This window comes from Peromyscus maniculatus, chromosome 2 (assembly GCF_049852395.1).
Source record: "Peromyscus maniculatus bairdii isolate BWxNUB_F1_BW_parent chromosome 2, HU_Pman_BW_mat_3.1, whole genome shotgun sequence".
Taxonomy (NCBI): domain Eukaryota; kingdom Metazoa; phylum Chordata; class Mammalia; order Rodentia; family Cricetidae; genus Peromyscus; species Peromyscus maniculatus.
This window is the reverse complement of record NC_134853.1, coordinates 132,648,345-132,664,699: the sequence shown is the minus strand read 5'-3', so window position 1 is coordinate 132,664,699 and position 16,355 is coordinate 132,648,345. Positions and strand designations below refer to the sequence as shown.

Here is a 16,355-nt window from a genome sequence, read left to right as displayed (position 1 = left end):
ATTTGTTACCCATTTAATAGACCCATGTAGATTGATCATAACAGGGTCTGTCACCAGAATGTCAATAGGCTCCACTTATCTTAGGGCCATTTGTCAGGCAGTCACGTTAGTGACCCAGTTACCTCTTGCCTCAGAGGAGTCATCTTTTTGATGTCCTTAGCAGTGGAGGATAGTAATTTGTAGGGGAAGTCAAGTAGCCTGTAGCAAGGCTGATATTTTCTCTTTGTTTCTAGTGCTCTTGCCCCTGGTAGTAAGAATCCTTCTAGAGATCATTCTCTATAAATCATACTACGGATATGCATGACAGTAAAAGCATAGTGACAAAAGACAAAATGGGTTTCAACCCAAACTTTGGGGAATACCCTGTGACATGCCTGTCCAAATGATTGGACTCTGTAGCCACAAGATGCCCAGCCTATCTAAGAGCTCTTATGGCTACCACTAGCCAAATGAAAAAAAAAACAAACAAATAAAATCCAGATCAAGATTTTATACCCTACAACACAGTTGAGGTTGTATATGGTGGTGAACTTTCCTTTTCTTCATTAAAGGCTTGGGTCAGATTGATCAACTGTGCCCTCTGGGCTGAGATACCTGACTTGGGCTAGTTAAAATTTCAGTTAAAGTAATTATAATCCTAAACACAACCTGTTCACTTCATATAAAGTTACTTATATGTATGTTTTCAGGGCTGGTGTTTGGGTATTCAACAATTGATTGGTAGCTCTTCCCTCTGGAAATCACTTCTGCTCCCAGCTCTTCTTTGTTCCCTACAGTTCTTTGTGTAGGGTTTAGGCCTCATGAACAGTTTGGCTGTCCAAGGTATTCTTCTTGTTCCTCTCCATTTGGGGATGTGGTGGAAATGTGCAAGTTGTATCAATATTAAGACAATGATTGGTAAGACGAAAAATATCAGCAGGAAAATAATCACAGAAATCAATTCAAATATCCAGGAGTTGTATAAGGGAAACTGAGGATCTGAAAGAGAGACTAAAGAATGTGAAAAAATTAGAAAACTAGTGAGATTGTGTACTACAGGATCAATTTTTAAAAATAACATTTAATATTCCTTTACATGTTATAGATTGTCTCCAATTAAGGCTGAGTACTATAATGTACACTTATGATACTAGCATTTAGGAGGCTGAGGCACCCATGAAATCACATCACCATGGTCTCTTAAGCAAGATATGCACAAAGAAAACAACAGTTAACATACCAGTACAGTTCTCGGAAATCTCACAAGACCCTACCCCTAGATGAAGAACTAGAAAAAAATTGATGGCTGCTGAGCAGGAGAAAAATCAGTCTTCTCTGGGGATAAGCCCCCAATAAGTTATCAAATCCCAAATTGTTATCTGTAAATACATATACATATGAGCAACACCAAATGGACTCAACAGGTAATATTTATGTAATACACGTGTGTGTGTGTGTGTGTGTGTGTGTGTGTGTGTGTGTGTGTGTGTGTGTAAAACAATAAATAATAAAGGAAAAGAGATCATAAATTTGAGAGGTGAGGGTGTCACAAAAGGATTTGGAGGTGAGAAAGGAAAGAATGAAAATTATGTAATTACAGTAATCATGTATGGAATGCTGAAGAAAAAAATTATTTAAATTTAATAAATAAATAAATAAAAATAATTCTGAAGTATGTATAGCACCACAAGAGATTCTTAAGTAAGCCAAGGGATCCTGTACATGAAAATCAAAGTTGAAGACATTATACTTCAAATTACATAATTTATTCAGTACAAAGGACTGAACCTAGAGTCTTATGCATGCTAGGCTACCTTTGTACCACCAGGCTAAATCTTCAAGTCCAAAGTCTATTATAAAGATACTAATGAAAACAGTGTAGTGCTGACATAGAAACATATATATTCATCAATGGAACAGAAGAGAGAGCCTAGAAACACACTCATGTATTTATAGTCTATTGAAATTGACAAGGGCACCAAATATATATAATGGAAACAGAATAGTTTATTTAATGAATGGTGCTGAGAAAACTAGATGTCCACATGTAAAGGAATGGTGTCATACCTCGGTATGACACCATATACCAAAAATATCAAATCAATAGATTAAACATGTAAAGCTAAGGCTTGAAACCATAAGGCTTCTAAAAGAAAATATAAGGGGATTGGTTGGCATTGGCCTTGGCAATGATTTCTTGAACACAACACCAAAGAAGACACAAAGGAAGCAAAACTAGGAGAAACTACTGAAAACCAATTTACACAACAAAGGAAATAAACCAGAGTGAAAAGACAACTACTGAAATGAGAGAAAAGAGGAATTATTTGTAATCCATATATATGATTAAAGGTTAACACATATGAAACACACAGCTCAATGGTAAGTGCTTCCCTGTCCATTGTTAATGATATGCAATTGGTGCATCATAGTAGTTACTTATAGAACTTTCTACTATTCCTGTGTGGTCACCAAATTTGAAAAAAAAAATCTGTGAAAAAATTTGAAAAAAATGATCAGGGATAATTTAGAAGCTGAGATTGTCTGTGTCCTAGTTTTGTGGTTCCTCATATTTTCTCCTATAGGATCCTTAGGAGTGAGAGGAAGCACTTAGTTGAATGAAGACATTGGGAGTTTGGGTTTTGGTGGGTTTTTGTATGTTTGTTTAGTCACTTTGGACCTCTGTGTTCGCACTTTGAATGTCAATGTACTTATTATCATTGGACAATAATTAACAGGGCTTCTTTTATCCCCTGGTTTTATAAATCCCAAACCAGAATGTTGTAATTTTCAATGGAGATGCTTGAAACATCTGACAATACATAATCTTTTTGAAGGCCTGTCTAGCAAAATGGTAGAAAATAGAGGAATAAAGAAAGCATTGTTTAGACACCTATAACTATAAAATTCTCACCTATGGTTGGGAAGTCATGCTAAAAATAAAATAAAATGGGTGGTAATCTCCTTTACATGCATTTCTCTATAAACCTTTAAATAATGGAGAATTGCCAAGGCATCAAATACAATAAAATTAGTATAATTATATCAATCATTAATTCATTTTTAAATAATGGACATATCTTATCAGAAATGTATCCATAGAAGAATTTTAAAGTTTCATTAATCTCCATAAATTGCATATATATGTTCAGGATAATTGCCAGAGCTGGAAATAAGTGTGGAAAGTTAATATCTAGCATGCTTTCAGTGTAGACTGTGGGCCCCAAATACACACTGAAACTTGACTTGGTCTCATGAATTCATACTGACAGTTAAGTGACCACAGGAAATACTTAAAATTGAGTCACTGTATCTGAGCATATTTTTTTTCATGTTTCTTTTTCTCTTTGTGGAAGAAAGAACAGGGTGATCTGATGTCCACCACAGCTGAAAATGCTGTGGACTCACTTGGAGCAGCCCTAACCCTTAACATCCACAATTTTAATACTGGAAACTGGTTCTCTGAGCTGTCACCAGAACCACAGGTTCTCCTGGTAATGATGAAATTCTCACATGACTAAATCTCCAGGAAACAATTCTTAGGAAAATGAGAGAGACTAAAGGATATCCCACCATTACTAATTCCATTTACCTCTGATCCGGAATGGTAGATACACAGCAAAGAGTACTAGAGCACAGGTTAAGAGACTCAGTATTTGAATAGGCCATGAGTTCAACTTAGAGAGACATCTATGTAGCCGTCCAAATCCATGCTCTAGAACAGAGAAGGGTAGAATGGACAAAGAGGAACACATGACTGTAGGACACTAGCCTATGGACAACTAACTGGAAAGGCAGGAGTCACTGTTTCATTCCCTCTTGACCTAGTAGGGATCCATCTGAAAGTTTGGTTTGTAACTAGTGGAAATACATAATGAGATAGAATTGCTGTACTAGCTGGCCTGAAGCATCACTAGTTCATTCTGTTGCATTTTGAGCTAAACTTTTTTTTTTTTTTTGGAGCTGAGGACTGAACCCAGGGCCTTGTGCTTGCTAGGCAAGCACTCTACCACTAAGCTAAATCCCCAACCACAAGCTGAACTACTTCTTAAAAAGGAAATTATTCCTTTAATTTTCAGGAATTAGTTTTTCATTTATTTTATTACTTCATCCATTCTATGCTTCTTTGGAGGAATAGAAGTGACTATGGGAATTAAAAGTCATATAAATAGACACCATCCCTAAGAACAGCCATGTCTTGGGAAACTCAAATTTATCTATGTGAAGTTCAACATTTTTAAGATGAAAAACAATCATGAGTCTGCTTGTGGTAACCATAACTTTGAAAGATCAATGTCATCCAGCTTTGCCTAAAAACTCACATGACTTGGAATCAAATTTCTCAAAAATACCTTAATTATACTACCTCATCATACATTACCTGAACTTTTGTAAAAGCAGATGAAGTACATCACAAATAAAAAGAGCATTATACATGCAATGGAAACTAAAAAAATCATCCAAATGCCGTCTTGATTAAAGAGGTCATCTAAAAGAAAGAACGAATGTCTTAAAAACATTATGAACATCACATTATTGTTTTGGAAAATTGTTGATCCTAAACACCCTTCTTCTCCTTAAGGTCCTGGAATCTGACGTCTGAGATGTAATCATTATACAATTTCCCTACATAGAGAAAACATTCTCCATTCACACTCATTTCTGTGACCTTGTAATCATTCTATTCTAAAACACTCTCTTTACTACATGTCACGAAATCTCAGCAGACTTTGTAGAATATCTCTCTTTATTTCTGTCTCTCTCTCTCTCTCTCTCTCTCTCTCTCTCTCTCTCTCTCTCTCTCTCTCTCTCTCTCTCTCAGCAGCACTCTATATATACTAGACTGTACCCAAATTCTCCATGATCCTTACTCCAGGCTTCCAGGTGCTGGATTACTGCATGTGCCATCACAGCTGCCTTTAGTGATTATTCATGTGTGTTACTTTTTCTTCAATCGCACAAATCTTTTCTACAGACTCACACATAGTCATAGAAAGATTTATTTTTCCATTCATTTTCTAATCTTCTAAGAGTAAATGAGGTGAGATAGATGGGGGACCTTTGCTCTCAGGATAGAAAATGATTCCATGAAGTGAGATGTAAGTTATATATATATATATATATACACACATATATCAATGCTCACATCCTTCTCCTACAATTATCCTTAAAACAGCCTTGTCAGCTAAAGGTAATTTTGCTATACTCAAGACACAAGCTTTTTCTGATTTGTCTTTGACATTCATCCATTACACCTCCTAAGACCCAGCAAGGCAAGAGCAAGTAGTCTGGGCTTTAGATGTACTTGTTACTCACTACTTGTTTTAATGGCTTCTGTCAACTATCATTCAGTACTATATTCAAATGACAGGACACTTCTGAAAATTACATGAGACTAATAAAAGCTTCTTGCTAAAACTCATTTAGGATTCATAAAAAAGCATAAATTTTGGCACCAGGCATAGTGGCACACACCTTTAATCCCGGCATTCCAGAAGTACAAGCCATGAGGATCTAAATACATTGGAGGTCAGCCTACTCAACTTAGCAAGCTCCATACAAGCCATGGCTACACAGTGAGACTTTGTCTCAAAATAAAAAATAAACAAAGAACAACAAAAGTCATTAAGTTAGGGGCTCAGTAGGTAAAACTGCTTACCATGCAAGCTTGAGGACTCAAGTTTAATCCTTGGAACTCACTGTGGCAGAAGAGAATTAACTCAAGGAAATGATCCTCTGACCTTTACACATGCACCATTGTGTTTGTTCACATGCACACAGGCACACACACAAATACACACAGACAAAACACAAACAAATAAAGAAAATTTAAAAACATGATATTGATTATATATTCATTTCCTAGATACATATTTATAACCTTGATAAAAAAAATTAATTAAAAATTAGCAAGATTCTTATATTTACCAAAATATGTATCTTATTAAACTTGCAGAAAAATAGTATGTCTGTTGAAATAAAATTAAATGCCAATATAGCTGTGTGTTTATTAGATTGTCATTGTTCCCTTGCCTGCTAATACTGTCATCATAGTACCTGACAATATTTGTCTTAATGAAACCCAAAGGGAACTCGATAACATAATAAGCCTTTTAAATATTAATCACCTCCCTAATTTTGTATTATGTTTCCAGATCAACTGTCAAACCCAGCAACAATACTCACTTGCTAGGAAGATACTTGTTTGCTTCTCTTCACCTGTTACAGGGTTGAAAATACAGCATATGATACTGCCCTGTGACCGGTTTGTGAGAAGAGTCATCTTCATGTGGAAAAATCTGGCTTCATCCTGTGAATACGATTTCGATGATGGTGGAAGTGTTTTCCCCCTACTGTCTCTCCACTCCATTTGGGGCTGTGGGAACCACCCTCCTGAGTTACACTCCACCATGACTCCATCAGCATCAGGAGCCTGAACATGGATCTGTGTCTCCAATCCAACTGCTGGAGGAAACAAGAAAAAAAAAAAGAATCAGGATATTGTGTTGAGGTTGACTTGACCAGTTCAAACACCAGAGTCATGACAGCTTGTTCTATAAGCTCAGAAAATTTGTGTATCAACACCACATTTGATTTACAAATTAGACCAACCAGTGAATATTTGAATGTTATCCACTGCATAGTATATGTATGAGGGAGCAGCATGATTTTTATTCATCACTTGAATATTTTAATATTTTCTAGAGAAAGCATCTTCACTATTGCTTGTAGTCTAAGCTAGAGTCATCCCTGTGGATTCCTGGGAACTTCCCTAGCACCAGGTTTCTCCCAATCCCCACAATGTCTCCCTCTATCAAGATATCTCTTTCATTGCTCTCCCACTCCATCTCTGGTCCAGCTCAACCATGCCGTTCCCCTATGTTCTCATCCCCCATACCCTACCCTCTATTACCCACCTTGCTCCCAGTTTACTTAGGAGATCTAATCTCTACATAAGTGAAATAGTTATGTAGCTTGGTTTGTTTAAGGAGCCCCTGGCAGAGGGATCAGGATCTATCCCTGGTGTATGAGCTGGCTTTTTGGAGCCCATTACCTGTGGTAGGACACCTTGCACAGCCTTCATACAGGGGAGGAAGGGCTTGGACCTGCCTCAGCTGAATGTACCAGGACTTTCTGACTCCCCATGGGAGGTCTGGCCTTTTTGGATGAGGGGATGGGTGGACTGGGAGGGGAGGCAGGGGTGTAAAGAGGAATGAGAGGGGGGTCTGTGGTTGGCATGTAAAATGAAATGAAATGTAAAAAAAATCTTAATAAGTAAAAAAACATCTTCAGCAAATAGATTTGAGAGAACTGGATGTTCATGTACAGAAGTATGAAATTAGACCAGTATCTGCCAGGCAGTGGTGGTGCACTCCTTTAATCCCAGCACTTGGGAGGCAGACACAGGTGGATTGCTAAGTTTGAGATTGGCCTGGTCTACAGAGTGAGTTCCAGGAAGCCAGGACTACACAGAGAAATTCTTTCTCAAAAAACCAAACCAAACCAAACCAAAATAAAACAAAGCAAAAACAGAATGGAAGGAAGGAAGGAAGGAAGGAAGGAAGGGAGGGAGGGAGGGAGGGAGGGAGGGAGGAAGGAAGGAAGGAAGGAAGGAAAGAAGGAAGGAAAGAAGGAAAGAAGAAATGAAGGAAAGAAGGAAGGAAGAAATTAGACCAGTATCTATCACCTTGCACAAAAACTAACTCCAAATCAAAGACAAGGATTAAGGTTAACTACTGATAGGTGGGAATTTATGAAACAAAAAAGCTTCTGCACAGCTAAAGAAAAAACTCAACCAGATGAAGAGAAAGGAGGGGAGACAATCTTTGTCAGCTATATGTATGACAGGGGATTAATATTCAAATTAAATGAAAAATCACAAAGAAAGAAAAAAAGAAACAACCCATTCAAAACAATGAGCTTGGGACCCGAACAAAAGTTCTCAAAAGAAGAAAAACACATGGCAAGTAAGATCACAAAAAATGTTTAATATCCCTAGAAATTTAGGAAAGGCAAATCAAAACACCTTTGAGACTTCATCTTGCTCCAGGTAAATGGCAAAGATTAACAAAACAACTAACACCAAATGCAGAAGGGGGTGTGGGGAAAAGAGAAGACTCATTCACTGTTGGTAAGACTGAAACTGGTGCAACCATTTTGGAAATCAGTGTGAAGAATACCCAAAAAGTAAAAGTAAATCTACCTTATGCCCCAGGTATATCACTCCTTAGCACATGCCCAAAGGACTTGATATCCTAATCCACAGATACTTGCTTATCTGTGTGTATTGCTACTCTCTCCAAAATAGATAGCAATTAGAAAACAATCTAAATGCCCTTCAGCATATGAATAAATAATGAAAAATATGATATAAATACATCATAAGATAATATCTAGCTGTAAAGAAAATAAAATCGTGAACTTTTCAGTTGTCATATTGTACAAGACCCAGAAGGACAAATCGCACATATTCTCTTTCATCAGAGGCTCATAGCTCCAAATTTTTAGATGTGAAAACATATCCTGAAATAATTGGAGAAATCGGGAAGGGAATGTAAAAAATAGACTATTGCTGGGATGGGAGGGTGGGGGAGCAATAGAGAAGGAAAAGGCAGAGTACAGGTGCTCTAATTGTAAAAAAAAAAAAAAAATGGAGAAAGAGAGGATATAATTGTCCTTGGTTGGCCCTAGAAGTGGAAGGTAAGTCGCTATTGCTATGGACACCATGAACTTCAGATACAGGACCCAGAGGACACTGAGCTGGATCTAACTGGAAAGTCTTCTCCCTGACACTAACTTTCATGGTACCAGAAGCTTCTCAAGTAGGGAAGCAAACAACTGACCTACTCAGCTACAATGCCTATGAACCACAGGAACAATCAGCATGACAAAATAACCCGAAGGGTGCAGTAGAGGCACATATACCTTGGTAACTAACAACTCCCTAAGTGGACGTAAGACCCACTCAACAAGAGGTAATTGATCCCTGGTCTTGGAATCCTAGACAACTACCCAGGGCCAATGATATTGGAGCAATGGATCTTTGAGGAGAACTGACAACTGCCACTTTCCTAAACCAACATAATGCCTAACTGCATTCTAAATATTTGTCCTTTTACCCATAGATAAGTGTAGTCTTTTGCTTTGCCCCTCATCAAAGAAATTTCTCTTTACAACAGACAGAGATGATTACATAAAACCATACCAATCAAAATGAAGAGTTGTGGAGCCCAGTCCTAACAGATAGATCCACAAAACAACTCTCATAACCTAAGGCTCAGGACACATTGCAGAAGAAGGGACAGAAAGATTGTAAAAGTCAGAGAATCAGGAAATTTGATGGGGCTGTGTTTCTTAGTAAGGTAAGAAGTTACACCCATTAAGTCTCACTGGTATGATTGCCTAAATATGAGCTGAACCAGGACAACAACAGGCATGCCAAAGTGGCCTGGTGGGGAGTGTGATGGAAGCCCAGAAGTCCCACACCATATACAAAGACAGCTAAGGAATATTGTGAAGAGCACACCAATTGCTTACCCAATACCAATCGGTCAGCTCAGAAAACAAACTTACATATAAGTCGCATGCAGATTGAACAGGTTATATCTATATATTTAGGAATATATGTGCGTATATATGTGCATATGTTTGTGTGTCTATAACAATACTAATTGTAAAAGGGGACCATAAATTTGAAAGAGAGCTATGAGACATTTATGGGAGGGTTTGAAGGAAACAGAGAAGAAAGTTATGTAATTGTATTATAATGTCAATAAATAAAAGAAAAAATTTAAAAGAACTATTACATCATTGGAGCTAAAAGATGACAGGGATTAGGCTATATGGGTGCCTCAGTGTTTTGGTGTTATTTTAAAAATAAATATATAATATTTATTTTAAATGAATAATAAGACTTTAATACTTAAAATATATAGAAAAAACTTCCTAGATAATTCATGTATTTCAGTTTGTTGGGCACAAGGACAGTTATTCTACAAATAACTTACCAGTTACACTGAGGTTCATGCTGGCCACATCAATGAAGCCACTATCATCACTAAATAAACATTGGTAAAGCCCGTCATCAGAAATGCTGATATTGTGAATTCTGAGGGCCACTCTGCCCTTCCCAATGGCATCTTTCACAAACTCTGTGCGATTCACATATTCAGGTGCAGCTTCTCCATTCACTCCATGGCCACCTCTGTACAGGTAAACAGGTTGGGAATGGCCACTCTTGAACCAGCGCACCTCCATATACTCCACACTGTGTAGTGGGGTCACCTGGCAGCTGAACTCAGCATGGCCTCCTACTCTAGCTAGCACATGTCTTGTGGGAGTAGTTACCATCAATTTCTCTGTGGAAGAACAAAGAATACCAAAATAAGTCTGAAGCCAAAACCACCCCTGTCTCTTACTGTTTAATAAAACATACCTAGTTGATCCAAATGTTCAGCTCTGACTATACTCCCTATAGTCCATCAATGTTTTATTTTTTTAAAACCCAGTACTTTTATTGTACCTTAAAAGATATATTTGGGAAGATGGTAGAGCAAGAAGCAACAACTTGTGTCTCTCATTTAAAAAAAAAAAAAGTCATATGGAGGAAGAATCTGTCTGGTGCAACTACTTTGGAACTTTCCAGAGCCTTAGAATTAGTCATTTGCTGGGAACTGTGATGGATTCCCTCAGAGAAACAGCTTAAAATGAGGTATTTATTTTGGCTCCTGGTCTCCTAGTCACCTCACTTTTATGGAGCTACAAGGACTTTCTGATTTCCAGGGATGTTTTGTTGTTTTCCATATTTTACTTGTTCTAACAATGGAGTGACAACTTTCTGCTCCTTGGATACAGGGTGAGTCACTGGAAGTTTATCTTAGATTTCTCCCACAGCCAAAACTAATTAGAAAAGAGTAAACGAGTCATCTTCAAGTCCTTTCCTCCATCTGAGATTAGTGTTGAGCTCTGCCTTCATCAAAGAAGCTCTGTGTTGCAGTGGGCGACTGCTAATGCAGAAACCCACAACTGGCCAGGATGCTGAGAATAAGTGATGGTGGAGTGCTCGGCACTAAATGGGACATCTATGTCATCCACTTCAAGACTCTGGGAACACTGAAGCAAAGGGGACATAGAGAATAAAGGGTCAAATCCTTCTGGATATGACAAGTGCTGCACTCACGCCAGTATGACAGTGGTTACTGACACAAGGGCTGCACATTACCAAATGCATCAATATTACACTCTTTTTTTTTTTTTTTTTTTTTTTTTTTGGTTTTTCGAGACAGGGTTTCTCTGCGTAGCTTTGCGCCTTTCCTGGAGCTCACTTGGTAGCCCAGGCTGGCCTCGAACTCACAGCGATCCGCCTGGCTCTGCCTCCCGAGTGCTGGGATTAAAGGCGTGCGCCACCACCGCCCGGCAATATTACACTCTTGGTGGAGGAGCAGTTCAGAAGTCCCCACCCACGCCCGAGAGTCTGTTGACACTTAATGGTTTCTGGAGGAGGGGCTATCCCTTTTTCAGTGTTGTAGCAGTGGTAAGTTGCCTGTGTCCTAATAAATAACTTTTCACCCAATCTCATACAGGCAATTTTAAAACACTGAAAGGGCCACACACAAAAAGAGGGTGGAAGTAGAACTGGGACTTGTTGGAAAGAATAAAGGCATCATCAGGAGAAGGAAGGGGTGCAAACAGGGAATGGGGTAAACAGAACTTAAGTTCACTATGCACATGTATGAAATGGTCAAAGGAACTTTGAAAGGGTTTTTAAAGGAAAGGGTAAGTGAAAATAATAAATAAACTTACCTGAAGACATCATCACTTGCAGAAACAGCAAGTATCCACAGTATCCAGAAAGGTAAGAGAACTTAAGCTTCATCATATCTGGAAATGAGACTAGAAAGTGGTCATAGAGCATAGAGTGGACATAGGCATAGATTGGCTAGATAGACATTCTTAATAAGTATAAAAAGGGAAAAGTTTAATACTTTTCCTTTTATAGAGCAAGGCTTGCCAGTGTCTGATAGAATGCCTGTGTTCTCACACCTGGTTCTGATAAGGAGAACTCTTCACAATACTTTTATCCCATTGGTTCAAACTCTTGTACTTCATCATGTTCTGTGACTCAGGTATAGTTAGGCCTAGACCTTAGGGAAAACCTAATCTATTATGCTGCTAAATTGACATAATATTGAAGTGACTCCTAATGACTTATCCTTGTACTCACTGAACAATACATTTCACATTCATCATCTAAGAAGCTTCTATAGATAGTGATTAACACAGATAACTACAACCGGTTAAGGTGCAGAAAATAAGAAACTGAAAAATGATTAGCCCTAAAGGGAATATATATTCCTCACTGCTCCCCCTCTCTTGTCTCAGAGATCATTGTTTAAAAGGGGCCAGAGACAGTATAAGAGCCAGAGGTGGTAGATGACCACAAGGAGATACTTTTGGATATCCTTTGGATACTCTTCTGCATTTGCACCTAAGACAGCATGCATAAAACCTGTGCAAACTCTATCCATGCCAAATGTAGAAGGAGGTTGGGTACACAATCCCACCCCTAGGCATGGAGTAATCATCAGTTAGTAGCTTCAGGGAAAGAAAGGGCTAGATTTCTCAAAGAGGACATGCATATGAAAACTGACCACACTCCAGGGGAGGACTAAATTCCAAGAGTATCTGGAGAGTATAAAATTGATCTTGAAGAGTTTTTAAAAATGGACACAAAGTTGAATAAACAGGGATGGGATGGACATGGGATGATTTGGGGAATGAATATGATCAAAATTCACACAAAACTAGAAAGTCACAAAAGACTAATAAAAAGTAAATAAGTAAGTAAATAAAAAAATGAATAAATAAATAGGGAAAATTTTGGCCCTTTATAAATCGAAACTCAAATTTTACTCTAAATTTGCCCTTTATGCAAAACCATGGTATATATTTAAATTTTAATTTTAAACAAATGATGAATTTTTATAAAAATACAATCAAATATTTAGATATGGTATATTTAGACAAATAAATTACTTCAAACATACCTGGTTATCCTGCATTTTATGAGTTAAGCACACATTACCTTAAAGTCATAGACATGAGTTAATTCACTGTGTCTGTCAGCCTGACAACCATAAACAATTAAGAACTTCAAACAATAGGGAAATACAGAACTTTATTTAAGCCATTGCCATATGCTCTAGAGGTGAGTCAAGATCATGAGAAGGAAATCCCCATGGTCACAAAGATCAGCAAAATTCCTCTATTACTAAAGAAAGTGGGAAGTCTATTTGGCCATTGTGTGGTTAGTGTGCACACTTCTAAAGTAAATGAAATATCATCTATTTATCTGAAAAATAACACATTATGTAACACAATAATGCTGTTACATCATATGACTTATATACCATGGTGTGGGCAAGTGATTGGCTGGCTTACTACTTGGAAGAACAGGTTACATCCAACAAGGAGACATGATAAGAAATGTAATCTTTAAATGACTGGAACGATTCCAGGATCTCCCTCCATTACCACCACTGCCTTCAGAACAAATAACCTAATGTTTTAATTTATTAAGGATATTTATTCCTAAAAGCAAATGACAAGAGAATTAAAAGTACAAGAAGACTTACACCCAGTAGTAGTATATGAAAGCCGATGACTGGAAAAAACATTTTTCTAACTGAAGAATCGACAAACAAGCTATAGCTAGCCATAAAATATATGCATAATGAAAAGGAATGTGACAGATTTCTCTATAAGTGATGGGTATCAATTTCTAGAGGATTTGGCTAAGTTAAAAGAGTCTGATGAAATTGGTTCACATGTTATAATTGCAAGTACATAAACTTCTAAAAAATGCAAATAATTATTACAACAGTATATCAGTGGTTTCCTAGGGACAAAAAAAAAAAGATGGAGAGGAATGATCTCAAAAGCTCACCAAGACAGTTTTGAAGTCCCAGTTATTTGTTATATGGATGTAGCAACAATTTCTTGATTGTACTCATATTTAAAACCTTTCAAGTTATTTACCCTAAATATATTACAGACTTTGTTGCATTTCAGTTAAACTTCAATAAATCTCTTGATAAGAGTGTTTGTTTTTAAATAAATGAAGTATTAATTATAGTCTTTTGGTGGATATTTATGTATACAAGTTTTATCATATATGTCTTACTATATAACTTACAATTAGTAAGCAGATCATGAGAGTCATGCCTAAAACACTGGCCCAGCTATTTTCTTTCTGGGTTTTTTTAAAAAATAGTCTGTGGAAATGGTATAATATCTGAAATTCAGGGCACAATGGACCCTGAATGTCAGCTATCTTAATAATGAAATTTGAAAGCAAATCCTCTCTTTTGAAGGACTTCACCACCTGTCAGATTTTTAAGCTCCACATACAATAAAGAATTGTCTTATTAGGAAATTAGAGTTTAAGACCCAAAGGCTAGACTTACAGACTCAGGAAACACTCTTGTCTCCAACATACATACATAGATCACTTACTTGAGCTCCAGAATCCAAAAAGAATTTCTTTCCTGGTCCTTTAAGGATTCTCAGTGCCTGCAGGTGTTTCAGCAAAGCTCCTTCACCATTAGTCACCCACACCTCCTCTAGCTCAGAGCTCGTCTTCTCTCCAGGTCCGACCAGTTTCCTCCAGGGTGGTGTCTAACTCTCTCCATTCTGAAATCAGTATCCATTCACTGAGAAAACCGGAAGGTTTCTATTTGTTTAATTTCTATAAAAGCCCCATGAGCTCTCACACATAAGCATCGTGTGTTTCATCACTTTTGGGCTCTCTGTTGTTTACAGTAGACTTGTTCCAACATGACCTGCTTGTCTCCTGATAATATCTGAGACAAGGAATGTTTTTTTTACATCATTTCTCCCTAAATTTTGCTTGAAAACACTAGAAACACTAATCTTGCTAGTATAGACTGTCATACACTCTCAAAATTACCATTATAAATATGTTTTTCAGATTTTCCACTCCAATACATATCAAATACTTTTAGTACTTCTGGATATCAACTACATTTTCTTCCTAAATACTTGCAGTATTCAGCTTAGTGGATGGTACGGAACAAGTCTGGTAATTGTCAAAAACCTTTTTAACAGGATAGATAATATTTTTTATTGAAAATAAAATTTTCTTCTTAAAATATATTCTGATCAAGGTTCTCCTCCCCAATTTCTCCCAAATCCTCCCCACCTCCCTGTGCCAATTCCACACTCTCTCTCTCTCTTTAGAAAACAAACAGGAAACCATCAAAAGGCAAACAAACCAGCTTTAAAAAACTAACATAAAACACAGAGAAAGCACAACACACACACACACACACACACACACACACACACACACACAGACACACACACACACACACACACCCCATAAGAACACAAAATCGGGAACCATAATATAAGCAAAAGACCAGCAAGACAAAAATGCCCAAACAAAGTGATATGAGACAAAAACATCTACAAAAATACACTTTAGTTCATTTTTGTGTTGGTCACCTACTTTTAGTCATGATGTCTAAGCTTAAGTATGGTTAATATCACAGTGATACTCCATAATAGAAAATTATTTTTCCCATGATAAGCATATCTCAACTGGAGATAGCTTCTTAGCTGGGGATGGGAGCTTGTGTCCACTTCCCACTTCAACACTGGGGTCCATCTGACTTGAACCTGTGCAGGCCCTGTGATGCTGCCACAGGATCTTTGATTGATAGGTGCATCAGTTCTGTTGTGTTTGAAAGACATGGTTTCCTTAATGTCATCCATGCCCTCCGGCTCTTACAATGTTTCTGCCTCCTCTTCTGCATAATTCCCTGAGGCCTGATGGGAAAGTTTGATAATGACATTCCATTTAAGACTCAGTGTTTCCGTCTTTCACTCTCTGTGTATAATCTAGCTGTGGGTCTCTGTGTTAGTTACCATCTACTAGAAGAGATGATGGCTGAGTGAAGCACTGATTTATGGGATAGCAGAATGTTGTTAGAAGTCATTTTATTGCTGTTCCTTTAGCAAAATAATAACAGTTAGTTTTCTCCTATACCCTTGGCCTATCTAATATGAGACTTTTGGTCATCTGGGAAGTATCAAGCATGCTTTCTATCTTTTAGAAGAAAGTAGGCTCATATGTGGTAGGTTACTCTGAAAAAGTTTTTGCTGCTATTGAACCAGTATATCATACAGGCAGGTCAACATTGCAGATTACAGGATTTGTACCTAGGTTGGTGTTTACCTTTCTCCTCTGGTACCATGAAAAGTATCTTCTTGAATATGAGATCTCTTTATATTTGTACTTAAAATTTTATAGTGTATATTAAATGTATAACATGATGTGTTTCATTGTGCCATTT

General features: G+C 37.4%; 1 protein-coding gene across 2 annotated transcripts; it reads right to left on the bottom strand.

Moving 5' to 3' along the window:
- On the bottom strand, positions 1 to 14,746 carry LOC102926499 (selection and upkeep of intraepithelial T-cells protein 7-like). 2 transcript variants are annotated; one of them, XM_076564774.1, is made up of 7 exons: positions 14,494 to 14,746; positions 11,782 to 11,871; positions 9,987 to 10,337; positions 6,166 to 6,444; positions 4,361 to 4,468; positions 3,572 to 3,694; positions 1 to 990 (listed from the first exon to the last, which is right to left on the bottom strand). In XM_076564774.1, exons 2-7 carry the CDS (start codon positions 11,855 to 11,857, stop codon positions 707 to 709), a joined length of 1,221 nt encoding a protein of 406 aa, XP_076420889.1. In that variant the 5' UTR covers positions 11,858 to 11,871; positions 14,494 to 14,746; the 3' UTR covers positions 1 to 706. The 2 variants fall into 2 exon arrangements, with proteins under 2 accessions (XP_076420889.1, XP_006977841.2); XM_006977779.2 differs by having other exon boundaries at positions 11,782 to 11,859.
- Between the last annotated feature and the right edge of the window lie 1,609 nt (positions 14,747 to 16,355).

Coding starts and splice junctions, on each gene's coding strand:
- LOC102926499 (XM_076564774.1), bottom strand. CDS start 11,857: ATGATGAAGCTTAAGTTCTCTTACCTTTCTGGATACTGTGGATACTTG. Junction 10,338..11,781: donor GCAAGTGATGATGTCTTCAG/GTAAGTTTATTT, acceptor GTTCTTCCACAG/AGAAATTGATGGTAACTACT. Junction 4,469..6,165: donor AACAAGTATCTTCCTAGCAA/GTGAGTATTGTT, acceptor TCTTTCTTTTAG/ATGACCTCTTTAATCAAGAC.